Source organism: Venustampulla echinocandica, assembly GCF_003357145.1.
Source record: "Venustampulla echinocandica strain BP 5553 chromosome Unknown scaffold_1, whole genome shotgun sequence".
Lineage (NCBI taxonomy): Eukaryota > Fungi > Ascomycota > Leotiomycetes > Helotiales > Pleuroascaceae > Venustampulla > Venustampulla echinocandica.
Genome location: NW_022474206.1, coordinates 1187183 through 1212519, shown reverse-complemented (window position 1 = coordinate 1212519; position 25337 = coordinate 1187183). Strand labels below are relative to the sequence as shown.

General features: G+C 48.1%; 9 protein-coding genes across 9 annotated transcripts; 4 read left to right on the top strand and 5 right to left on the bottom strand.

Moving 5' to 3' along the window:
- Positions 1–112: 112 nt before the first annotated feature.
- On the bottom strand, positions 113–1266 carry BP5553_02941 (Barwin-like endoglucanase; the record flags this gene model as incomplete). Its single annotated transcript, XM_032011564.1, has 3 exons — positions 113–589; positions 641–976; positions 1159–1266. The coding sequence occupies 3 exons, from the start codon at positions 1264–1266 to the stop codon at positions 113–115; spliced, it is 921 nt and encodes a 306-aa protein (XP_031871257.1).
- Positions 1267–1476: 210 nt separating this feature from the next.
- BP5553_02940 (uncharacterized protein) lies at positions 1477–2372 on the bottom strand (the record flags this gene model as incomplete). Its single annotated transcript, XM_032011563.1, has 3 exons — positions 1477–1575; positions 1733–1806; positions 2150–2372. The coding sequence occupies 3 exons, from the start codon at positions 2370–2372 to the stop codon at positions 1477–1479; spliced, it is 396 nt and encodes a 131-aa protein (XP_031871256.1).
- A 1245-nt stretch (positions 2373–3617) lies between these two features.
- Positions 3618–4655, top strand: BP5553_02939 (Fumarylacetoacetate hydrolase-containing protein; the record flags this gene model as incomplete). Its single annotated transcript, XM_032011562.1, has 3 exons — positions 3618–4158; positions 4258–4378; positions 4454–4655. The coding sequence occupies 3 exons, from the start codon at positions 3618–3620 to the stop codon at positions 4653–4655; spliced, it is 864 nt and encodes a 287-aa protein (XP_031871255.1).
- A 1140-nt stretch (positions 4656–5795) lies between these two features.
- On the top strand, positions 5796–8654 carry BP5553_02938 (uncharacterized protein; the record flags this gene model as incomplete). Its single annotated transcript, XM_032011561.1, has 4 exons — positions 5796–6325; positions 6379–7925; positions 7997–8448; positions 8505–8654. The coding sequence occupies 4 exons, from the start codon at positions 5796–5798 to the stop codon at positions 8652–8654; spliced, it is 2679 nt and encodes an 892-aa protein (XP_031871254.1).
- Positions 8655–10009: 1355 nt separating this feature from the next.
- BP5553_02937 (uncharacterized protein) lies at positions 10010–12181 on the bottom strand (the record flags this gene model as incomplete). The annotated part of the gene is made up of 1 exon (XM_032011560.1): positions 10010–12181. The coding sequence occupies one exon, from the start codon at positions 12179–12181 to the stop codon at positions 10010–10012; it is 2172 nt and encodes a 723-aa protein (XP_031871253.1).
- A 2462-nt stretch (positions 12182–14643) lies between these two features.
- Positions 14644–17799, top strand: BP5553_02936 (uncharacterized protein; the record flags this gene model as incomplete). Its single annotated transcript, XM_032011559.1, has 3 exons — positions 14644–15315; positions 15373–15962; positions 16011–17799. 3 exons carry the CDS (start codon positions 14644–14646, stop codon positions 17797–17799), a joined length of 3051 nt encoding a protein of 1016 aa, XP_031871252.1.
- Positions 17800–18708: 909 nt separating this feature from the next.
- On the bottom strand, positions 18709–19796 carry BP5553_02935 (Uncharacterized protein; the record flags this gene model as incomplete). Its single annotated transcript, XM_032011558.1, has 2 exons — positions 18709–19649; positions 19700–19796. 2 exons carry the CDS (start codon positions 19794–19796, stop codon positions 18709–18711), a joined length of 1038 nt encoding a protein of 345 aa, XP_031871251.1.
- A 996-nt stretch (positions 19797–20792) lies between these two features.
- On the top strand, positions 20793–21773 carry BP5553_02934 (Phosphoglycerate mutase-like protein; the record flags this gene model as incomplete). Its single annotated transcript, XM_032011557.1, has 4 exons — positions 20793–20867; positions 20919–21269; positions 21341–21500; positions 21577–21773. 4 exons carry the CDS (start codon positions 20793–20795, stop codon positions 21771–21773), a joined length of 783 nt encoding a protein of 260 aa, XP_031871250.1.
- Positions 21774–22340: 567 nt separating this feature from the next.
- BP5553_02933 (Uncharacterized protein) lies at positions 22341–24718 on the bottom strand (the record flags this gene model as incomplete). The annotated part of the gene is made up of 2 exons (XM_032011556.1): positions 22341–23463; positions 23514–24718. The coding sequence occupies 2 exons, from the start codon at positions 24716–24718 to the stop codon at positions 22341–22343; spliced, it is 2328 nt and encodes a 775-aa protein (XP_031871249.1).
- Between the last annotated feature and the right edge of the window lie 619 nt (positions 24719–25337).

The following is a 25337-nucleotide window of genomic DNA, read 5'->3' as shown; positions in this document are numbered from 1 at the left end:
ACAAGCAAGCAGCGTCAAATCATTTTCCCCAGTTCGTCATATCCACCAGGAGCCTTGGTTTCCTCGTTTGATACGCAAAGTAGGTATCGCAAGACCAATTACACCGGCGTTTTCACAAGCACTGCGAGTAAAACTCGTTCGAGGCTTTGCACGTGTATGGAGCCTCACAGACCGTTGGTCCTGTATAATCACCTCCGCCACACTGCTTATATTGTCCAACAGTTTCTCCATTCCCAGTATTAGTTCCTGGATCCACTACCGGAGCAGCCGTTGCAGAAGCTGAGCCAGAAGTCCAGGTTGACACTGAGGCTGGGCCAGTAGGTGTCTCATTAATAGCATCATTTGCTCTCACACATCCAGATTTGGCGGTGATAGCAGCCGGGCAAGCCACTTGCTTGAAGCTGATGGCGGGGTTATCTGCACCCATAAACCAGTCGTAACGCCAGTAGCAGCCGGCTTTGAGGGCCGCGGGAAAGGCATCACATTGAGAGCGTGAAGAAATGCCACCATACTGAGCACCCCAACCTGTTGAGGGAGTTCCCCATTCTGCGGTGCAACCGTTAAAGATACCAAAGCCTCCACCAGGAATCTGTAGGGAGTCTGTTAGAAGGGTTTATTTGGGTATAAATCGAACACTTACAGCAAGATCGAACTGGTTGGAGCCCAGATCACCTCCGGTATTAGTAGCTTGTACGATCATCTTCTTCCCTTGCACAGGGCCAGAAGTGAAAGTTAATTCGTAACATGCACAACACCACGAGGATTCCGTTCCGCCCGCAACCGTTGTAGCCGCAAAGCCATAGCTGAGAGTATCGGAGACGGCCCAAGGGCTCTGGTTCGAGCACATGTATGTGGCACCATTATTGCAGCCCGATACGGCATTGTAGTTGCTCAGCGGCCTGTCGTGGGCATCACAGGAACTGACCGGGTTAGAGCCGCTGGCCAAGCTGATCTTCCCAGGCCACCCGCAGGAAGCCTTGCAGCAATTAGATAAATATAGAGAAGTGTTTTGAAGGAAGGAAGGAAGGAAGGAAGGAAGGAAGGAAGGAAGGGAGGGAGGAAGGAAGGAAGGAGAGGGAGGGAGGGAGGGAGGGAAGGAAGGAGGCAAGGAAGGAAGAGCTTTTATAAAACCAACCCCAAAATTTACTAAAAACTAACCTTGCAGCAGTCCCAATAACGTGTAGTCTTTCCATTGCCAGAAGCCTGGGCGTCGACTTGTAGGAAGAAGGGGAGAAGAGCGAGGAGGACTGTCTTTGGGAGGACCATTTTGGTGGTGGTTTCCTGAGAATGGCTGTGACGTTGAATTCGCAATAGTTGAAAGAAGTAGATCAAACCAAGGGACAGAATGCCAGTGCATGGCGAGCCCAAGGCTCTTTAACCTTGAGCTTAGCCCTCAGGATCCGCTTCAATTGGCTGACATCAGACGCTCATCAAAATTTAATGACCGCAGCAAAGGTACAGCGGGCCGTATCGTATCTATATTTGCGGACCTAGTGATTTCCGGCGTTTATCCGGATCGAACAGTTTATCCTTGTAGAATTCGATTGGACTTTTGGCTGCTGCCGAGATCTGAAACTAGTTGTGGGGTAGGCCTTGGCAGTGACAAACTCGAGGATACAATATGGTAGATTTAGATATCGGTATTACCCATTCGGCAAACGATTCATATCCCCTTGGACATATATGAGCTTCCTACCCAAATATAGACCTGGGTCATACTCACGTGACATACGCTCGCCGCATCTGGCTCCACGTGAGAAGTACCTCGTTGAAGAAACTCAGCGTCGTCATCAAGTAAATCTTTAACTAAAAAGATGATGTCTCGTATTTCCTAAATCGGGTATTGGAGGCCAAACAAACAGGAAATGGCAACGAAATTCCGACGGAAATAGCTTCTGGGCAGTAGAACCCCAAACGATAATAATTGTGGAATCACAAGTAAACGATGAAACAAGAGTTGAAATGTTTGATTGGTTTCTCATTTCCGACACATCCACATCAGCAATCAAAACTACGTTCCAGGACTTCCTAGATGCAATTTGATAGCAGGGTAAGTTTCGTGGGCGGAAGACTATGTCGAGGACTTCAACTCGGTCAGGTCACGGTGTCCACGCGAACCATGCTCGAATCCCCCATATTGCCCACTCACGACCACGACCAGCGCGTCGCGTTTTCGACGGAATCTCACTGTCTACACAGGTAGTTGGCATGTCCAAAAACGCGTATGGAGCTAATGGATCCGGAGAACCTCTTACGGGGCGGAAGGAAGGGTTGACATCAGATGTCTTGGCTCTACGAAGTAACATCGATGTTTTCGCGTGGTGTGGCCTGGTTCCGCCTCCTACCGACGAAGCGAGAGACTCAAGCAGCATTTGGCGCAACTTCGCAAGGCCTGGATCCTTTGTGAAGTCTAGATCTCCACGGCGCATTGCAAAAACCTTCACACCCAGCCACCCAATGTGTCTAGGCCAGTACTGCGAAGTGCAACAAACTTATTATGTATCCTTGGACTCCGGTATTTGAATATGATGCCAAGGAACCACGTCAGATCATTGTTTGTCGATGCATTTAAAGGGGCTAGAAACACGTGGTGCGACCCCTTTTCAATCTGCTACAGTACCTACCTACCTTAGGTACCTAGGTACTTTTAAGGCTCACAAGCCCCAGATAATGGCGTCACTTCTTTCACGATTACTTTGAAATGTTTCTCGCGCCTACAAATCGCCATGTTCCACACGATGTTCTCTACCATCACCTACCGAATCTTTAATTTATGGGGCCTGTTACTACACCGTTGGCCGCTATCGGGTCTGCTATTGCGCATTTGCCGTACAACACTACCCTGCCAGAAGTCTAGCGGAGCGAAGGATGCTGAGAATACTGTACAGTCCTCTGTTGCGATAGAGTTAATACGACTGTTTGGTCCGGGGCTCGTTTTGCCTTGCTCACGGACTGATATGATTCAACGATCGTTTTTGGGATGTATGGTTATTTAATGATGTGACTTGGGGAATTTCAAATTTGGCTGTCTTATATGTCTCGTCTCTACGAAGTATAGCTTGCCCAGTAAGAATGAGAATAAGGCTTGGGGGGGCCGTACTACGCTTGATTTGGCAGACAATGGCACCCAAACGACTCCGGGGTTATACTATGCTCCCGAAAGTGAGTTTGAAATAGGCTTTACAAAAGCCAAAATGACAAGCTCTTAAGTAAGAATGCTCGTGGCACAAACACTACTTCGGTGCGGTTGTGACTAGCAACCTATTCAGTATGCACAGGTAATTGAGACGCGCAAGCTGGTAGGCAGGATGGCTGGCTGCCAACTATACACTCGAACTTTCGGGGACCAACGAATAGTGTGTAATCCGCCACAGCAGGAGAAATTCGTCGTTGTAAACTGCGAAAATAGTCCGACTTTCATGGAAGATACCCCGCGGTGTGGGGCGCATATTGCGATTCAGTATCCCACATCCCACCTTGAAACCCCTCATATACAATCAAACCCCACGATTCAGATACCTTTCGACTCTACAAATTTCCTTATACTCTAGCAATTTCCCAGAAATTCTCGTGAAACAACACGCCTCTCCAGAAAACCCAAAATCAAGCTGAGCATAATGGCACAACCTTGGACGCACCTTATCCGCTTCATTGCCGAGGAAGACGGACAAATCCATCTTGGAAACATCGACGCGAAGAAATACCCAGATGTCGGCCTCTCCTCCCTCAATGGCGAAAAGATCCAAGCAAATCTAGCAACTGGCTCGATATTTGACGCAAAAGTAACCTCCACCGTCCTCACCGTCAAACATCTCCTCGGCCCAATCGCCGCGCACGAAGTCCCACTCGTCCGCTGCATCGGCCTAAATTACCGCGATCATGCTAGAGAGGCGAACATGCCGATTCCTGCAGAGCCTGTCCTGTTCATCAAGCCGAGAACAGCTATCAATGGACCGTTCCCCGCGAAGATTAATGTTCCCAAGATTTCTCAGGATGGAACGGCGGATTATGAGGCGGAGCTGACGGTGATTATGGGAAAGGACGGCAAAGATATTCCCGTAGAGGAGGCGCTAGATTATGTTCTCGGGTATACGTGTGGGAATGATGTTAGTGCGCGGGCGCAACAGTTTAAGAATAGCCAGTGGTGTTTTAGCAAGGGTAAGTTTTGAATCTCCTCGCCTTTTCCTCCATTTTTCTGGATGCTGGGGATTTAGTGGGAGGGGGAACGTGGGGCATTTTGGCTAATATATACCTCAGGTCTCGATGGCTCTGCTCCCCTAGGACCTGTCCTTGTTTCGCCAGCTGCGGTCGGTGATGTTAAGAATTTGAGCATCCAAGCGATCCACAACTCAAGTGTCGTCCAAGATTCAAATACCAGGTAAATAAAATGAAGACTTCTAAAATGGCTGTCGCTTTCCGTCAGGCGATGTAGTGTAACTGACATTTATTCTAGAGAAATGATCTTCGACATTGCAACACTCGTGTCCTTCTTATCGAGTGGAACGACTCTTGAGAAAGGAACTGTCATAATGACCGGTACTGGACCAGGAATTGGATGCATGAGGGATCCAAAGGTTGTGCTGAACCATGGCGATGATATGAGGGTTGCGATTGAGAATATCGGGACGTTGATCAACAAGGTTCATTATGAATAATTTTTTGGACATTGAGCATAAAATATGGGTATTTCGAGAGTTCGGATAGATATAGATTTCAATTTTAAGGTTCATGTAGCATTGGAAGTTAGTTGCTGAGGCTTATTTTAGGTATATGTCTTATTATAGGCTAATTATTATGAGTCAAGTCTTTACGCAAACGTTTGATAAAGCAGTGTGGAAATAGGAGCATTGACGGTGATAAGTCGCAATCAGCAAGTGGTGCGCACTTAAGCCCAAGAATATTGCCCTGGTCCCATAATTCTAGTTCAATTCTTGTCATATTGGATAGAGACAGTATAATTTGTCATGAGGAATTTCATTTACATGAGAGGGAAGAATTTCATCGCTCTAATAAAATGCCCATCGCTCAATTCGAAAAGCACACTGTCAACAACTATAGTCGTCCGCCCGCGACCTGTCTTCGAGTCCGAAGACACACCGAATATGCACCGTGGGGCTTAAGCCACGGTTCCAGGATTTAGGATGACAAACACGGAGAAGACGGGGCTTACTGCAGTCCGACAGGGGTCTAAACCCGGGACTTGGGACGGTTGTGCAGCATCCCCTGTAACTGGCCCCACTGTTAGTGGTTGACACGGAAAGGCCTGGATATAATACTTCGGGGAGTCGGGGACTGCGGGGTGCCAGTTTGTGTTTAGTTGTTTTCCACATCGGTTTTCCCTTTTACCACCCACTTTATCTCCTATCAACAACACAGGGAATTCTAGGCTTTTTTTCTTGGCCTAGCACGCTCTTCGTATTTGCAAGCAGAGCCCAACCATTGGGTCATGGAATGATACAGCCTGGCAGTTAGATAACAGTACTAGGGTAAGTCCAAGAGCCTATCTAGATAGTTACGTATGGGCTGCACCCAGCCAAACCCCGCCCTGCACCCCAAGTTTTGGGATATGCCTAAATCCCCCACACCAGCTATAATCCGGCCTCCTAGCTAAAGTGTACTAGTCCCACTCATGAGCTGCGTTCCTACTTTTTTAACGATCCACCTCATTCTTTTACGCTTGACAACGATACCCACGGCTTGGTTCACTGGAGTGGCTCTTCCTCTGCACAATCTGATGCCCACTACAATATTGTGATGTCATTATTGCCATTACCGTACGCATAAGTCAAGTCAATATGTCGAATGCGACCATGGACGAGGAGACGGGGGAGCTGCGGTCAAATATCGCCTGCTATGTATGCCGGAAACGAAAGATTAAGTGTGGGAGAGAAATACCTCATTGTTCGATATGTGAGCAGTCTTCCCAGTCATGTTACTATCCTGGACGAGCTGCACGGCCAGGACCAAAAATTGGGAGCACTCAGAATGGTCGCAAGAGACAGCGCGACAGCTCCAACTTAGAAAAAGGTAATTCGAAACCAAGCAAACGTCATGCCGTCGAGCCATTGGAAGGGGCCAAGAACGAAAATACTGAAGTCGGGGGCGATTACACGTCGCCAAATCACTCAGTAACTTCGACGACCTCTTATAAGCAGGTCAAGGATATGCAAAGCCTGTCGTTCATTATTCATCCTTCCCACGAGTGCTGCAGCCCAGAAGAGGAGCAAGCCCAAGTCCATACCCCTGATCCACCTAGCAATGAAGAGCCTATGCTCACAGCTACTTGCTATGCCCTCGACATCAGCCCAGACATCATGAACAGATTGTAAGTATTTGCCCATATTTATAGATGAGCTTCCACTGACTGTCCGTGTTAAGGCTGGACGAGTATTTCAATACATTCACCTCGTTCCGCCTATTTCGAGAACCTCATTTTCGTACGAAACTTCATCATATCACGAATGGCTCACAGCTGAATGCCCTTGTTGCATCAATGTTGGCATTTGGAGCTAAGTCGGCAGGACCTCGCTCAAAATCAACTGGCTCATGTGAGCAGTTATCGGACACTTACTTCAGCGAGCTAGCAAAGAGATATATTGATACTGCGCTGAATGAGTGCGGCGATGAAACACCATCTATAGCGCTATTGCAGGCGCTCATCCTGACCAGTCATTGGCTTTTAATTCAGGGGGTTCGAGGCAAAGCCTGGAGATATCTTGGATTGTGTGTTAGAATCGCATACGAGATGAACCTACATCTTATCGACTCGGGCAAGACCTCGGATTACTATTTAAATAAGCCAGCGCAGTGGTGCGAGGACGAGGAGCGGAGGCGCGCATGGTGGGCAATTTGGGAAATGGACGTCTTCGCAAGTGTCATTCGCCGATGTCCCACAGCTATTGACTGGTCTCAAAATGAGACGGTACTACCGGCTGAAGACGAAAAATGGTTCCAAGGCCAGCCGCAGGCCAGCTGCATGCTGGAGATCCCTTTGGTCCATCGCTGGAAAGCTTTACAGGGAACTGGAAATAAATCTCCAAGAGCGTGGTTCATTGTCGTCAACTCTCTGATGAAGGAAGCTCAGGGAATTTCCAGCCCAGTAGGAATCCGTCGTTCAGCACCTCAGGGCGAGACAGGATGGAGAGCTTACGGTTCTGCGAGGCAGCCCGGCAATTCGCGACTTACTGAAAAAGAGCGAACGACTGAGACCCTGCACAAGCTTTCAACATTGTACAACTCCCTACGTTGTTTCACCATGGCAATACCACCACTACTTAAATATGGTAACCAGTACCTGAGTTTTGATTCTCGCGGCAATGACCTAGGAGCCACATCGTCGATACGCCATCTTCATAGTGCCATATATAGTATCCACATAATGACCCAGCTGACCAAATTGATGATACACAAATACTATATATTTAGGAGCGGCTTGCAACTAGGAGAGAAGATGTCAACCGAACATGGAGCGTCAGCCGAGAATGGCCTTTTATTGCAAAAGGATCGAGCTTTCGATCAATACTGCGAAGCAGCCGATGAGGTCTTACGCGTCATCCATGGGAGTAGTGAGGTCCAATACAAATATGTCAATCCTTTCATGTCAAATACAATATGGCTAGCCGCCGCGGTACAACTTTTGCACCGAGAATTGGGAGCCCCCGGCGCTGAGAAAGACCTAGCCAACTCGAATTTCGAGGTTCTGTGCATGACTCACGACCAATTTGTATCATATTGGAACATGTCCAACGCGTTGCCGCAAAACTTGGAGACACTGGGGGGGCAACTGGCAGAACAACTGGGTAATTCCCAGGCCGCATCACAAGAACCGGAAAATGAGACACAAGGTTCAGGAGAACGCAGCAAACCGAGACATGAAGACAACGCTCAAAAGACAGCAGGAGAACACAAGGATATGGGTCCGAATGGTAAGTATAAGGATGTTGACAAAGTCCCGCATCTCAGTCCTTTTCGTTGTACTCAGACTTACACTCCTCAGGAAATTCTTACGAAGGCATTGCCAACAAGACGCAGGCCAATTTCAATGCTGAAACCAACTTATCAAAAACACAATATTGCAATGATGCCAGTGTGTGGCAAGTTCACAACCAGGAGCAGCAAGACCAGTTTCAAAACCAGCAAACCCAGAACAAACATTATCTATCACCAGCCAATTCCAACGCCTCCATAGCTGTATGTAGCAACCCTGTGACCTCACAGGCGGTACCCGAGACCACGACCTCTTCCTCAGCCCTGGAACGTGATCTATCTACAAAACAGCAGACAACACCATTTGATGCCCTCGCATCAGAGACAGCCATGAACAGCCTTATGAACCTGGCGAATGCTAATGACTGTAGTAGCAATATGACGGTCTCGGCGACATATGATGGGTTCAATGCGATGAGGGACTTTGGGAGCGGGATGGACTTCTCGCTGTACCTCGATGAGGTACTTTCGGGAGCTTATATTGGATGAAGCAGAAGTGGTGAAGTTACCCACCCAAGTCGTGTTGGAAACCACTTGGTAACCCTCAAGCACGTAACATCCGTCAGACTTCTTTTGAGAAGTATCAAGGCGAAGGAAATGCCTCTCCTGAGGCGGGTGGCAAGGCTGCTCCTATTGGACCCACCCTATTGATCGGTCACGATACATAGCCCCTTCGAGGATAGCAATAACCTGTCACGGAGGGCCTATATTCGAGGCGAAAGAAAGGATGCATATTAGAGCCCGGATTTAGAATGGGGTGGGGAAAGAACAGAAGTTAAAGAGTACGCATCTGGGAAAGTCAAGAGGCTAGGAAGGGTCCCAACGGAAATGTAGGCGGCGTTTAGGCACCTTGTCTTCATGCTAGGGAACAGCGGTCGATCCAGCTGGCCATATAGTCGCCTATAAAAGAGAAAAGCAGCAGGGCTATCCACATACTGGTGTGACACATTGCCTCGCCGGATTACGCATCTGAGTGCATCGAGTCAGGAGCGGGGGATTTGTGTTGGCTAGCCCCCCTCTGACCTTGATGGTAATCTAAATATAATTTGGTTATATAAAATATAAACCCCGCGCGATTAAAACTTAACTGTAGGTTATTGCTCGATATGGTCACTAAACCATTGGGGTAGTAGTCTTCGATACCTCGGAGCGTGTCGGGTTCGCCATTGGTATCGGACCCCTAGTAGTAGGATAGGCTCTGCGGTTGGGTGGAGGATACTTGGTGTATGGGGACGAGACGGTTTTTCCACTACGGATTGATGTTGGAATGTGGTTTTGGAGGGAGAGAAGGAAAGGCGTTTATTAGATATTGGACTGGGAGGAGAAAGGGACCGGACATACCCTAGATAATGCCACCCTAGGCCCAACCACGAACGCGAACAAGAAAGAGGCTTCTAGCTTTGAGCGGCCATCTTCAATGGGTTCTATCTGGGACCGGGGAGATCGATTGGGCGAGCTCTCTAGTCTGCAATGTAACGGGAGTTCTAGCTCAAGATTTATTAGTAGAAGAGGAAAGTCTGAGTCTGTAGAATTGAATACCCGGGAGGAGTGCTCGTATAATGTCATTGGGGAGGGAACCCCTCGAGGGCTTATATATTTGCCGTGAAGCCATCAGATGGTCTATTCCAGGTAGTGGTGGGTCCATATTCGGGGTGTATATGCGGCGGGCTGGCTGTCGTAAGTTAGTCCGCGAGGTTTTGTGTTGGGTGCGGAGGATCTTCGGGCTAGTTCGCGGATATGTTCACGTCTTCCTCCCCTCTACTACCTTGGCACGAAACAAAGCACAACTCGAAATATATAAGAGGGATATTGAGGAAACCAATCTCGAAGTACATTTTTAAGGCAATCCTATAAAGACATACATACAGAATTTCAACTGCGCGAACATATAGTTCACCCAACTCAAAAGGCGGAAATCAAGGGTATCAGCGCAAACGCTCTCTCTCTCTCACCATCCCATTCCAAATCCTTACAAAATCCACTCCGCAAAAACATACACAACAACACAACTACCTTTTAAACTTTAAACTTCATAGAAATAATCCTCATCCAATCCCTCGCGACTCGGCACAGCTCCCGCCCCAGGTTCTGCTGCAAAATCATCACCCAGCTTAACATTCAGTAGCCTGATTTTCAATGAATAATCGCTCACCAAGCCAACTAGCTTGTTCGTCTCGGCCGTGATAGGGGTTTGGTTCAGGAGCATCAGAAGTCCATCTAGCCACTCCGAGGCAAGGCTATGTGTCATTGGCATGAGTGTTAATATTGCCCGTTCAGCCTGTTCGTTATGTGAACAGTTGTTCTTCTGGTCTGCCGAGCCTGTGTAGCTGTTGATTGTGATTTTGGTCGTGGAGTTAGATTTCTGTGTATTTGAGGGCGTCTTGGCGGTTAATGTGCTCGGGGTGCTTGAGGCGTCGTCATTTGATGCAGAGACGTTAGAGACAACCGAGCTGACAGTAGAGAGGTCTATCTTCTCATGTAATTCGTCGAGGGCCGGCTCATGGTCGCGCTCCGCATCGAAGTCTGCGTAATGCAGAAATCGTCGGTTATGTGAGAGCCTGACATATCTCCATAATGTTGACTGGGGTTTCCCATTCCGGACTGCATAGGCATCCTCGCCGGCATTGGCCTTCTGCTGGATATTCCTAGGAAACCAAGCACCCTGTAGGAGGCACCGTACCCGTTGTTCTTTGACGAATTGCAAAGCCTCGTGCTTGAGCTCATCTCGGACTTGGTGGAGATGTTGTCCCCATTCATCCTCGAATGTCAATTCCAGCAACTCCATTTGCAACTCTCGCAAGCGGGGGTATTCGAACTCGGCCAATTCTTCTTCAACATCATGTACGTCTTTGGTCCGTGACGCTTGTCCAACTACTTGTTCGACCAAAATCCGAACCAGATCTGCAACTTTGTCAAAATCATCACGCTCCGCCCCAGTTGCCTTCCATAACCTGAAGAATGTCTGTAAACTAGCCGCATGTAATCTTGACCACTGCAAGAGCAGGGGCCGAAATATCTTGTCGTAATTCTTCATCCCATCCAATACCAAGTAGCTTTTAGCGTCCTCAACATCAGACTTCTCTACCTCGAAATGCTGATATAAAATCATAGTACAAGCCAAACTGGCCGTGGCAAACGGGCATCTCTGGTGCATAGGCCGTGATGACTGCTCCATAAGAAGTTTCTGAAAAGTATCCTCTTGCTTCCGTACGTAATCTGTCACGTCCATCATGCCCAAGAAACCTGTGTGCTCAAATTCGTACGTAGGGCTCTCGGTCTCGAAACCTAATCTTCGCCATTTCTCCGGACTATGCTTCCTACTCGCCTTCCTCGTATTGCCCTCAACCAACCCCTCTAACCTGGTGGTGCCGCTGGCAGAATCCTTCCTCTCCGGGGCGCTGGCCAGATGCAACCCTTTCAACGCCCTCCTATGTTCCGGCTTTTCTAGATCAACGGCGACATCCCTCCACTTCTTGAGCAGGACCTTTGTCAACGCTTGGAATTCGAGCAGAGGATGCGCCAAGTCCTGCAAAGAACTGCTCTGCATCAATATATAAACCGCCTTAATCACCCCCAGATCCTGTAATCGTTTGATAAACTTCGGCCATTCTTCGACTGTCCCACCGGTCTTCCCTCCATCTTTGTCATTCGAAATGGCATCCCTCATCAGGGCATTCAGCAGCATCAATGCATTGGCGCATAGAGCATGATCTGCGCTACTCAATTGACTGACGACCATTTCGAAGAATTGAGGGTATACGGCAACAGCTGGTTTCAATGCACGGAACCCAAACGCTCCAGGCGTTCTCATTGCAGCTCCTCTGGCACTCTGTGAATGTGAAACGATAGCGACCAATATACTCATAGCCCCGCGTAGAATGTTAACCAGCGGATGGGTGACGATCAGCTCAACGAGCCGCTCAACCAACTCTCCACTGCCACTGGACTCGAATATTTCCCAGCCCATATCTACTTCGAGGAGACGAGAAAGCGATTGTAGGGAGTATGCGAGTGTGTTACCACCCGTGGTCATGATCAACCGGCGCAGGATGTTGAGACCGCCCGAGGAAATGAAGAGATCGGCGAAGGCAGGGTCATTGATTGATGATTGGAGCTTGAATACTGCCATCTTGCGCATGGCATCTTCATCGCTGCTGAGGCGGGAGAGGAGAGAGGGAATGTCTGCTTGATCCATGATCGGCTGCTGGTGAGGGATGTCGCGTTAAGTATAGAGAGTGGTCAGCAGCCGGAAGGAATAATCTCAGAGGGTAGAGATCTTTCTGACGAGTACATTGGCCCTTGGTGTGTTCGCCGAGGGAAAGGTAAAGCTGGCAATTGTGAAGGGGCGTGTTGTATGTCTGTTCTTAGACTTCATTATTACTCTGAGACGGCGTTCGATTTTCACAAGTCCCGTTCAGGGTGCCCGTGCGCGACGACATTCAGGGGTTTCTCCAGGTACAGACTTCCGGGACGGCACGTGCTACTAGGTCAAAGTTAAAATAATTCTAGGGAGTTGTTCACTTTAATAGCTTTTGAAACTCTAATTGTCTTTGTTCAACAGGCTGTTGGTTGAAGCATTTGTGTCACTTCTCGACGCGCTGGTCCTATAGCCTACCTACGATACGGGATTCCTTGTTTACTCTTTCTAACTAAAGGACTATCTAGGTATCGATTTGGCGGCGGAATATCAGATATTACGTCGAGCTATTTGTAAAAGTATATGTTATACTCTATGCTGTGGTTTGGCAGGAGATGAGACACCAGCACAACTATAGTCCATATCCATGTTATAATCGTGGCACTCAACCATGCATTTCCATACCTGCTCAATTTCGATATCTAGGAGCCGGCATTGAAACAGTTCAGCCATCCTGTGATTTTGTAACCAGGTCTTTGATAATGGGCTAACAGAAGCGCAGGGGGACAAAACAAAGCGACCGACATAATTGTAGGGGAATCGAATGAATCGAATACCGGTACTCTAAACAAAGGGATGGTTGAAAACTGCAGAGGACGTTTCCACTGTAAAGATAAGCGATTTAAGACCGAATTTCATCCCGTAGCAAATCACTATGCCCTTATGAGACCACAACAGGAAACCCAGAAGTCCTCGTCCCCTGAAAGAAAACGGTTGGCTATAGGGCAGGATATGCATGATACGTTATTACAAACGATATCAAATTAAAGATCCAAGGTGTAGATCTAAAACCCGGCAAACTACCACCAGCCATCATTGAGCGCAATGCCAGGGAGAAATGGGCAATTGGTAGCAATCATGTCCTACCTAACCTACTCGCTCTTCTCCGTCTCTTGCTTGACACAGTGTGTGCGCATTCACCCCATCGCTCATTCCTCAATCCCAAAAGATAAAGCATTGCACATTGCGGAGAGAACGACAACTTGGTACCAGGCCAATTCTGCCCTTGGCGGCTTCACGTGCTTCGTATATTCCGCATTACTCGAGTATTGAAGCTGAAGTCCAATCAGCCTGGTGACTGAATTGCAAAAACATTGAATATAAAGGGCCACCACCCGTCCTAAGGAGCGGGCGGGGCCTGACGCGTCATATGGCTAATCGACAATGAAATCCAGGATCTAGGCCTACCCGACCCGTATTATTGTAGTGGAAATGCTGGGCAACTGTGTAGATCTGGTGGATTGTCTTGCCCCTTATCGTTTGGCTCCACACGGGCCCGGGGGATTCGAAATCAGGGCCGCGGTACGCGATAAGAAAAACGTATAAAGTTAGCTCAGGCCTACTGTAGTTGTACTCCGTATCACGGCCCAGAACTCTGAAACGCGCTGGAATGGGCTGATACTTTACTTCAGTAACTTTTCAGACCTTCCTGGTACTACGTCTGTCTGTACTCTGTACGATACGAATGACTGAATTGGTTGGGAGCACAGTTGTGAGGTGAAGATACCCTGAACACACCCCGGAAGAAGTTGTAAAGTTGCACCACCCGAGGTGATGACGTCGGAGACCACCGGCCAGCTTGTCAACAAATCCTACTTTGCGCCTGCAACTAGACGAGCGGCGGCCCACTCCTATTCTTCCTAATCCCTATCACGCAACGATCGGAGAAAGAAAAGAATTCACACTGGCCAACCAACTTCGCACCAAGGCACTGCATGAAATAGGTAAAGGTAATAACAAAGGTAATATACGTACAACGTTGTAACTTGTGCAAGTACCCATATTTATTCTCTGAGCTCCACATTTTGACCCGCCTTAAAACAAAGGAAGGAAGGGTTCTTTCGGGATGCTAAAAATACAAAAATGCTGCCCCCGCTATGGGGTTGATATCTCTCTGCCAGCTTCGATCATATTCACTTTCTCTATTATATCAATTTCATATCTGTATCCGTCTTGTTACTACATTGTCTTGTTCGCTTTGCACCTTCTTCCTCGACTTGTCCGTCGTTTCTAGCTACCTGCTAATCTCTCGTTTCCAACAAAACGTCTGTGATTGAAGCTTCATTACAGTACACCGCGATATTCTACAGCCAGTTGCCACCCACGCCTTCACACAGTCTATCGATTGTCTTTACGAAAGGCCCGTTATACATCGCACTCGCGTTGTTCCCATACCACACGCGACTCCGACGATTGAGCGAGTCCCTCGACCTTGAATACACGACACCAAACCCCCAATAATGACAACGCCAATACACGAGCAGGAACAATACTCGTATCCCGAATTCGCTGGCAGTCACGGCCCTGCAGACCATGAAACACACAGGCGCGGCCGCCGCTCCTCGGATGAGGATGGCACACTAGGTGGCGAGGGCAATGATGGAATAGATCACAACCATCTGCACGTTACCACAAGCTACATGAAAGGGGACGACCACCTCAACAAACTGGATCGAAGCAGGTCGCCCATGTCGCCCTCCGCGCAAAGGGAGCAGTCTCGCCGTCTCGATGATGAACTTGAATTCTTACGCGCTGAGCGTGAAGCATCCGATGCCGAACGGCTCAACCAGGAAAGTATGCGAAGATCCAAATCAATGCACCGGTCGAACTCCCGGACTCCGGCAGTGGCCGTTGATGATTTCGATGTTGATACGACGCCTATTCATGAGAAAACAAAAGTCTACCAACCACCGGAAGCTCCGAGAACCACATTCTCCAAGTTTGTGAAAAGGATACATGAATCCAGTTTCCTTGTTCGATATTTTACTTACATTATACCTGTGAGCGTCTTGTTACTGATACCAACTCTTCTTGGACGTTTCGTGTTCACGAAGACAAGCGTGGGTGGGGTAAAGCTATTTTGGTTCGGAATTTGGCTAGAGATTGTGTGGTTAACACTGTGGGCTGCTAGAGTACCTCTCCCTCCATAATACCTTTCATCTATATTGCCAGTCGCTGATAGATCGCAGATTTTAGCCAAATCTATTCCTTGGCCTATGGGACTCGTAGCCAGCATCTTCACTAACAGTGAAAAGAAATGGAGAGATCTTGGCAAGCAGCTTGAGCTTCCTGCGACGCTCTTCTTCTGGTTACTTGCCATCGAAATATCTTTTCTGCCCACAGTGAAAAATCACCATGTAGATGGTGACAAAACTACGAGGAATTGGGAGCTTGTGGTCAACAAGATCATAATATCTATCTTTGTTGCGGCCATTTTGAACTTCATCGAGAAGATCATTATCCAGCTTATCGCCATCAGCTTCCATCTCCGAACTTACGCCGACCGAATTGAAGTCAATAAATTTCAGATCTCTAGTCTGGTTAAGCTTTATGTTTATTCCAAGGACAAGATCAAGATGGAAGATTCAGAGTTTGAAGTGGACCCTACAAGTGGGCCATCTTCTGGAGCGAGGACGCCAATGCTCTATGTAAATAAGGCGCAAAAGAAGGCGCAAAAGAATGCACGCCAGGTGTTCCACAAGGCTGGTGATTTGGCTGGACGAGTGGCTGGCGATTTTACAGGAAGAGCCGTGTCAACTAGTAGCCAACCTCAACAAGTGTAAGTTGTATTTATCCGATGGTATAATAGCTCTTAACATTTATTCAGCGTTCTCCAACTTCTACACACCACAAGTGGCGCCCAGGTTTTGGCCCGGCGATTATACCGTACCTTTGCCCAGGAAGGAACGGAGACAGTCATCTCCGACGATTTAAGACTCGCGTTCGATAACGACGAGGAGGCTGACGCAGCATTTACCATGTTCGACAAGGACCTGAATGGCGATATTTCCATGGAAGAGCTTGAAGCAGTATGTGTTGAAATGGGCCGAGAGCGAAAGGCCATCACTGCATCCCTCAAGGACTTGGACTCGGTTGTTGGCAAGCTAGATGATGTCTTCTTGTTCGTCGTCGCTGTCATCGCCATCCTTGTGTTTATCTCTCTCATATCGACATCTGCGTCGGGTGTATTGACATCACTAGGATCCTCAGTGTTGGCCCTTTCATGGCTATTCTCTGCAACGGCTCAAGAATTCTTACAGTCTTGCATCTTTGTTTTCGTCAAGCATCCCTTCGATGTGGGTGATCGAGTTACAATCTATGGAAACACTGGGTCCGAACTGAAAGGAGACGATTACTTTGTGAAGGAGATATCTCTGTTGTTCACCGAGTTCAAGAAAATGGAGGGCCATGTTGTCCAAGCTCCAAATTCCTACCTCAACACCCTTTTCATTCTCAATCAACGTCGATCAGGAGGACTTGCAGAGGCTGTGCCGGTCACTGTGAAGTTTGGCACGACACTGGAGCAGATCGATACTCTTCGTCAACGCCTTTTAGAATTCGTCAGCTCCGAGAACCGGGAATACCAGAAGAAGATCCTGACCGAACTAAGAACGATTTACGAAGCCCACTCCATTACTCTGAACGTGGTATTCTTCTACAAGTCAAATTGGCAAAACGAGCTTTTGCGTCTGCAGCGACGAAATAAATTTATCTGTGCTATGATGGTCACCATGACTGAGCTGGGCATGGAAGGACCACGCATGCGTCTTGCGGGTGCTGCCAATGAATTCCCGATGCACTTGCATGGAGCCTATCCACAATCTATACCTTCCCAAAACACCCCGTACCCAGATCCAAATTCTGGCCCTCATGGAACCTCAACACATGAAGATAGTTTCGCTCCACACGACCCATCCCAACCTCCGCACCATCCCCATCCGCCAAAGGCACACCCATCAATCCTCCGCAACAGAGATGATGCTTCGTCTCGCCAGCGCGGAGAGACCATCTCTCAGATGGGCAAACGCGTCGACTTCTCGCTCGGCATGTCCTCCATGTCTTCCGGTGACGATTACGGTGATATATACGATAATCCCCCACCCCGCGTTCCAAGCGCCAACATCCGAGGGTCGTCGAGTCTCAAATCAACCTCCAGAGATGGCCGAGGCAGCGAGGATGACGCTTCTATGGCGAGAACTTCTAGCCGTGAAAGCGGACTTGGAACGATGTTAAGTGGGGGAAGTTCTCGTACGCATAGAAACCGCTTCTTTAGCAGCAAACGAAGCAAGTTAGGTGGTCCGGAAGAAGGCACCAACCTCGAGGATCTTGAAGCGGGCCCCAGAGAGTATGCTATGGCGGACATCCCAGAGGTGTCTGGATCCAATCCCATGAATTCGGATTACAGCCAGATTGACAATTCGATGTGGGAGCGGGAGGGGAGAATGGCACCAGCGAGTTCGAGAACTGGCTCGGTGCCAGGTATGATCGATCCCCGGACGGGTATTGTGAGTCCGCAGGCTGTTGCTAGCGATAGTGCTTTGGAGAGAGGAGAGCTACCAACTGTCGCCGGGCAGAGAGGGGCCGCCAAGACCGGCCATGACGGATATGAACAATAGGCCATTATAAGGCCTGTATACTTTGGTGTGGAGAGGTGTATAGATATGGGAGTGGCATCAACTGGAGTTTCTGCATCAGCGGTCCGGTAATGACTAGCTTGGCTCCCCCTCCTTTCGTTAAGGAAGCAAAACATATTTGGGGCGCATGGAAGGCAGTACAGTACTTCGTATATTAACTCAAATCATGGGGATTTAGAGTGGGATAAGGAAGGCATGCCTCTGGGAAGGTTGTATGTTTGGTCTGGAAATACTAGTAATTTGCTAAAAGTACTCCTCAAAGTAAAACTAAAGTTGTATTTGCCCTAGAGGCTTAACTTATTGGCCTCGTTTTGTTACTGCATGGTTAACCCCCTAATGGCTAGTCTTGAAAGTCATAATATGACATAAATTATAATCTACCGCCCTTGCTATTTGGTAATACAATCCGGGACTACCGGCTCTGTCAATCCAGCAGGCAAGTATACTCTTTGCAAACCTCTACCTACAGACTGTAGCAGAAGTCATATGGTTGGTTGGTTGGTACTTTAGGCTCATCAGCAGATATAACTCAGATACCTAAAGTGATCCAAAGTGCCTATAGTCAGAACATGCCTAAGAATTCCATCTGAGGACAGTTTCAGTCGTCAAGTGTCTCTCGCTTGGTCGTTGAGTTGTGTGCATCATTTGCGAACTCGCAGATACATCGGCCAAGGGCGATGGAGGGTGTGTTTTGCAATACAGTATTTCCCAACCCAGAGAGATATTTCGGAGAACGAATGCGCGGATCAGGGTAGTGATAACACCCTAGCAAAAGCCTCGATAGCTCGTATGTGGCAAGCACACTTTATTTTCCAGCTTGCAACTAGACATGGACAATGCCAGGTATGGTTTTCTGGTTTCGATATACTAAGATATCCAGGGGAATCGATATTATCTCCCTCGTCCTTTTCCACGCCTATCAGCAACACTCTGCGCGATGTCACCCTTGAGATGTTTAATAATCGTCTTATCCATTTCGCGTTCTGACTCTAGGGCAGCGACCTTCTGCTGCAGATCCGTAATCTTCGCGTCTTTAGCCTTCAAGGCAACCCGTGTAATATCACGTCCTCTGGCAATGCCGGAGACCTTGAGAGCGTGTCTATCCAAAAGCTGGCGTAAACTGGTGGCTGTTTCTTTGTCGATTTGCTGATCCTTGAGGAGGTCCATCACTTCATCAGTAATATCGTAGCTGGGTTGCGGGGCTTCTCCATGACTGCTAGCAGGGAGTGTAGTGTCTCGAAACCTACTCGGCGTAGGTGTCGCAGAAGGACTTCGAAGCCCAAACAGCATGTTTTCTTTGAATATTGAGGATGGTGTAGTGAAAACATCTCCCCTTGCATTAGAAAATCCGGAGCGATTTCCCCCTTCTGTCATCGGAGTTGGTAGATTTGTATCATCCCATTTCCTCTTGCTGCCAGGAGTCGCAAATTGACTAGTCTTGATGGCCTTTCGGGGAGTCTCCGGGTTCGAGGATTGAGGAGTAGACGCACGCTCTACTACATCTACCTCATCTGCAACAGAGAGCGGCCAATCCCCAAACTCATCTTCCTCCGTCTTTACTTGGCCTTGCATGAATTTGTTCCTAGCAGCAGAATGTCCCTCCATTGGCCTCATGTCCTTCGATGGATCGACGGGGGTGCTTGGCTCGTCGGGCTTGGATCGAGAATTATTCAGTACTGCTCGCATTTCCCTTCCCACAGCTTTATCGTCCCATAAGAAAAACCCACATTGGCGCCCCTTGGGTTCTTGACAGGTATAGAACCATTTTCCTTTGTTTGGGCCCTCCTTTTTCACTTGAAAGTGCGACGCTGGGAGGCGGGAACTGCAATTGCCTAGCTATTATTAGATATAAGCCGTATTATCACTCCAGGTGCATACTTACAGTGCCAGATTCCATCTTCGAAGAGGCCATTCAATGGGACCTTCTTGGGAGTATTCCAGGTGGAACTAGTACCGGATTTCCGGGGTGTGGTGAACATGACGTCGCCGTTTGTCTCTGAATCTATGATAATTCGTAGACTGTGGAAGCACGGTTGTATTCATCTTCATCAGGTGCCATTTCGTAAGATCATGATAAAAGGGTTCGATGCGTACGGAGGATTGCGACTAAATGATCGTCGGATATCGCTTTGTTGCGAAGTGGCTCCAGCCCCCCGATAAACGTTCCTTCGCCAACGCTTATCGCATAAGGTAGATACTACGTACTATAGCCGGAATAAGTAAGTCTGCCGAGGCCGAGCTGACCGTTTGTAGATCCGGAAACTAGCAAGTCAGCCGAATAATAAGAAAACGCAACATTCAAGACGCACTTTATTATACTACATCGAACCGTACGAAGTATCTCTCCTAACCATAACCTTATCACGTTCGAGTTATTAGTATGGCAGCATTCGCAGCTGCCAGGAGGAAGCAAAACAATACCAGCTCCTAATGTTGAACACTGCAAAAGTTCGCGGAAACGGTTTCTTGATGCCGTGCTAATATTTCCTTTGATGCATTAGCCAACTTTGAAACCATATAAGAACAAGCTGAAGGCATTTAATAACTGTCGTCGAGGTTAATAGGACTTTATGGATTAAGTTAGCCTCCGCATGGTCCTGTCAGGTACTATAGCCCTGCATTCCGCAGCCTTGTCCACTTGTTTTTATATATGCCTTGAAGATTAAACGTAGTTCTGAGGCGTAGAAACTAACTCGGTTTCAAATGACAGGCTTCTAGGCCCATTGTACGATCGCTTACAGAGTATTGACGTAGGCAGCAACTTATTGTTACTTGTGGACGTAGTAAATCGTACACTGTATGATTTTTAGTCACTCGAGTACAGACTACCCACTTGGCGGTGGCGCATTACTCGAGTACCGCCGCAAACCAAATCAATTTGTTTGCTGGAGGCGGAACTTAAAAGGCGGCATATCCGTCATCCACAACCCTGAAGTCAAGTCGATCACTCACTCAACAATAATCCAATAATCACCATGTCTAGAACGAAGATCATCTATCTTGTCCGACACGGACAGGCCGAGCATAACATTTCCGAACAAAACCCCCAAGTAAGTAGAAGTTAAATTTTAATTCTTATCATACTAATACACACATCACAGGGAAACTCCTCTGTCAAGGACCCTAATCTGACTCCTTTGGGCCGCTCCCAATGTCAAGATCTCAGATCCCGCTTTCCCCACCACTCGTCAGTCGAGATAGTTCTGGCTTCTCCCCTCCGCCGCACCATCCAAACTGCCGTAACAGCCTTCGGATCCGTCCTATCAAGACCTGAAGTTCCGTTACTGCTTGTACCGCTGGCACAGGAAATCAGTGCGAGACCATGTGACACAGGCACGGACCCGGAAGTTCTCGAGGCGGCGATGCAGGATGTTCTCGTAAATGTGGATGTGAAGGTTAATTTGGACGGGAGGATTGATTATGGCCTTTTGGAGGAGGGCTGGAATGGCAAAGTAAGAGACTCACCAAAGTAATCCCGGGTGATCTTGGCAAGGTTTATTAATCATGTTGAATTTGCTTTTAGGCAGGGAAATATGAAGCATCCTTAAAAGCAGTCGAGCAGCGAGCAGCAGAGCTCCGCCGCTTCTTGTGGAAACGCCCCGAGACATCAATAGTACTCGTTACCCACGGCGCATTCTTGCATTATCTTACCGAAGACTGGACTGGCTTGATCCCCCCTCGAGGTCAGTGATCACGTTTTGTTCCAGCTTCTCCCCTTCCACCGAGCAAAAGGTCACTAATAGAAATTATATAAAACAGGCACGGCCTACAAAACCTGCGAGTTTCGTACGTTTAAGTTCGACGAGAGCTCAAATGAAGAGAATGCCCATTTAGTTGAGATCGGCGGGCCGCCTAAACAGGGAATCAGACCAGTGGGCGCACATGCCCATGACATAACTGGGGTTGAACCATTTCCAGGCGCGGAACTTCCAGTGCAGACGCCAGCAGCTGAGTGATATGATTTATATCTCGGCTTGTCGGTGGGGAAGTAGCGTGATTATTCCTCCCATCATAGGTTTACTATGGAACTAAAGTTAGAACTCGGTATAGAGAGCGGCATGGAGCGCATAGACATGTCATCTTAGATAGACGAAGGGCAGTGAGAGAAGAAGCTGTCCGATTTGTGGCATGGTTTAGATTCGAATATGGGCATTGGGCACGCTATAAATGGAATATACATCCTTGAAACCCCAAAAAGCATACCCGTCATATCTTACCAGTGTTTGTGTAATGGGTTTAGCAACCCACGTAGGCTACTTCGCAAAATTATAGCCGCGCTAATAGTAGTTGTGCTATTTAAGGAACAACCCACTCCAGATACCTTACGGAGCTGCTACCGAATCGGCAGATCTACGAATACAAGATCTGGGTTTTCAATCCTACAATCGTAGATATAGGTCAAGCAAGTGATGTAAGCGTACATCTCTAGGCCACCGATGGCAATGACCATTATTTCACCCTGGCTATTGCCCGAAGTGCCTGGCTGCCAAACGTCGAAATTCATTTCTCATCCGTACGCCGTCTCACTTGACACTTATAAACCCAAGGCCGTCCTCTCTCGCAGATTTAGCAGCTTTCTTCAAAGCCTGGTCTTCCACATCCGTCCACTTAATACTCAGCTGATCCCATTTCTTGATCTTAAACTCGCGCTTATGTTCCAAATGCATATTTGATAACCTGCTCATCTCACGCGGATCCCCCGAGCCGCTGTAGATCATGAGCGCGGTGCATAGAGGGAGAGCGTCGTATATCCTCTTCAACCGCCGTGTGAGGTTTTCTGTTGCGACATCGATGGGTGTATTGGAGTCGATGGTAGTGGGGACAGGAAGAGCAGATGAGGTTGCAGCAATGGGGCCAGTGGCGCCATCGTTCGCAGTGGACGAACCTTCTAAAGTTGAGTTTTCTTCAGCTTTAGTACCAACGTCTTTTGAAGAGCGTTCTTTAGCGCTCTCAGTATCCATTCTATTGTTATTCCACCAGCCCTTCAAAGCTTCTAGCTCTCTTAATCTTCCCCATACGAAGTCAACTCCGCCGCCTGGGATTTCCTTTCCATCAAAGTCACCATTCACTGCCCGAATAATGCCCTGTGCCACCTCTTCATCGCTCTGACATCCAATTTGGAATGTGGCAGCCGCACCGGGTCCTTTCTTTGGATCACCCCAATCCACAGCGGCGCTTGACTTGCCATCCAATAGGCTCGGTATGGCTAAGCCCCCTTGATTCTTATAATGTACACCAGCTCGGCCTACGCGTTTGAAAATACTCTCTCCAGATGCCTCACTGGTACCCCACTGCTTCCCTTTCTCGCACTTTTGTTTGACGAGGTCGAGGCAAGTTCTTGCATCTTCAATGGAATCATGACCGCCGCCTGGACCAACATTGCCATGGCCTTTCTGAATTTCTCGGTTTAGATACCGTTGTGCAAGCCATCTCAGGGATGACTTGAGAGGTGGACCCCGAGGATGAGGATATAGAAGGGCGGTATCAATGATAAAGGGATGTGTGGTTTTGAGTGCCGTGAGATCCGAGTTTAGAGAATGGCCGATTAGTATAGTGCGCGGGTGAAGGATTTCTAGGAGTTTCTTTTGTATGTCCGCCAAGGTGGTAGTGACTGGAGACAGCAATTCCTCTGTGATGCCAGAATACCTGGTGGATAAGTTAGCAAAATAGCCATGAACATCAAGAAAGTAACATACTGTGTTAGGTAGTTTGTGATAGGCTTCTCCGGCTTCACAAGCTCATCCAAAACCACAGAACCATCCCATCCAACAAGACTTATGCGTGTAAGTGAGAACTCACTCTCTCCAGTCATGCACATTTCACAATCCATTGCGAGGATGTCACGACCAGCAGTTAGACTCCCAGATTCAATTTCATGGTTTGGTGCTGTTCCTTCATCAAAATTACTAACCAAAGTATCCACCCACCCGTGGTCTTGTGACACTCCGGTAGAACGCCTATGCTCTGCCAATGCATTCTTTTCCGCTTCCTTGGTGTAAGACGCAGGATGAAGTACATATTCATTCTCAAGAAGATCCTCGGTGTCAAGAAGAAACTCAGTAATCGGAGTCCGAGAATCTTTCCAGCCAGGCGGCGCTTGCGCAGGCCGGGCACCCTTCCTACCACGGTGTTTGCTTGAATCTTCTTTGTCCTTTGGTAATGGCGCTGTAAGCATGGCATGCAGTGGCGAATGCATTTTGCCCATTCTGTCATCACCAGGTGTCTTGACTGGCCATATGAGTTTGAACATGTCTGCAAATGGCTTTAATGATGGAGGTAGATTGTCAGCATCGAGCTTGCCAGGGTAGTAGTCATCCGGTGAGGTGTAATCATATTCTTTTCGGTCTTGCGACTGCTGCTCCATGCTCGATGCTCCATCATCGCTCTTCGATTCAAACATAGACTTTTCCAGCCCCGGGACCATAACAACAACGACCTTTCGTATGTGCGAACGGTTGCGTACAGAAACGAACTGAGGCGATGGCCCATCTGCAAGTATATATAACACCAGACTCTGCAGGTCACTAATCTTGATCTGCGATTGTAATCTAGACTCCTTAGAGAAATCGATGACAGGGTAGGATGAAGAATCGGCTTTCGGTATTTTCTTCGCCTTCTTCCTGGGACGTCCGTTTTCTATAACCTGCCATTCTTGCGAACTGCTGCGCGCCTCCTCATCCTCCCGCGACTTGGAATTTTCATTGCGACGACTTGCAGATGTCAGATTGAACTCTGGCAGCTTGGGTTGGCGAGGTAATGGTTGCGTTTGGCCCATACCAGACTCTTTCCCGGTGCATGATTCGGACTCGGAAAGCTTGCGCTTCTTGCGATTGTTCTTGTTCTCAGATTGGCGGTATTGACCGTGCTTATCAGCAGCAGCCTGTCCTTTAGTGGAAGTCATGATGTTTTGGGTTGGAGTAAGGTCCTTGAAGTCTTTCCGAAAATTAATTCCTCCCTGCTTATCGAACAAGGCTAGCAAGCGAGGCTGCGAGGAACAAACCCCCGCCTCCCCGGAGTTTCCCAGAACCAAATCCTGATGTCTGTTCAGAAATAATAAATTTATGTGTCAATTTTCGATCGAATCGTAAAAGTCCTCCCGTTTTGGAGTTATTCTCCCTTATATCTCCAAAGAGGAAGAAAACGAGCACTGTGGTAAAGCTACATTCATAACGCGAAAAGACGCGACCAACGCGTCACCCAAACCAAATCGAATCTCCTCATGGAAAGTGCTCGGTATGTACTATCAATACCAAAACAGCATTCGGTCACCATAAACTATGAACCATAAGGCAAGTTAAACTCGATGTTGCTGATACGAATGTCCTGATGCTAACCCGACTTAGCTCATCTCAGAATTGCCATAGCCATAGTCCAGCTCTCTAGTTGACTCACCAGCATGGACACCGTCATTTGCTACTGCCAGAAGTGCGGGCATGAGCTGGGCCAATTCCGGAATGTCTGGCATGGCATTGGCAACACCTACTGTAGCCCTGTATATCCTATGCTCACTTGCGACAAAG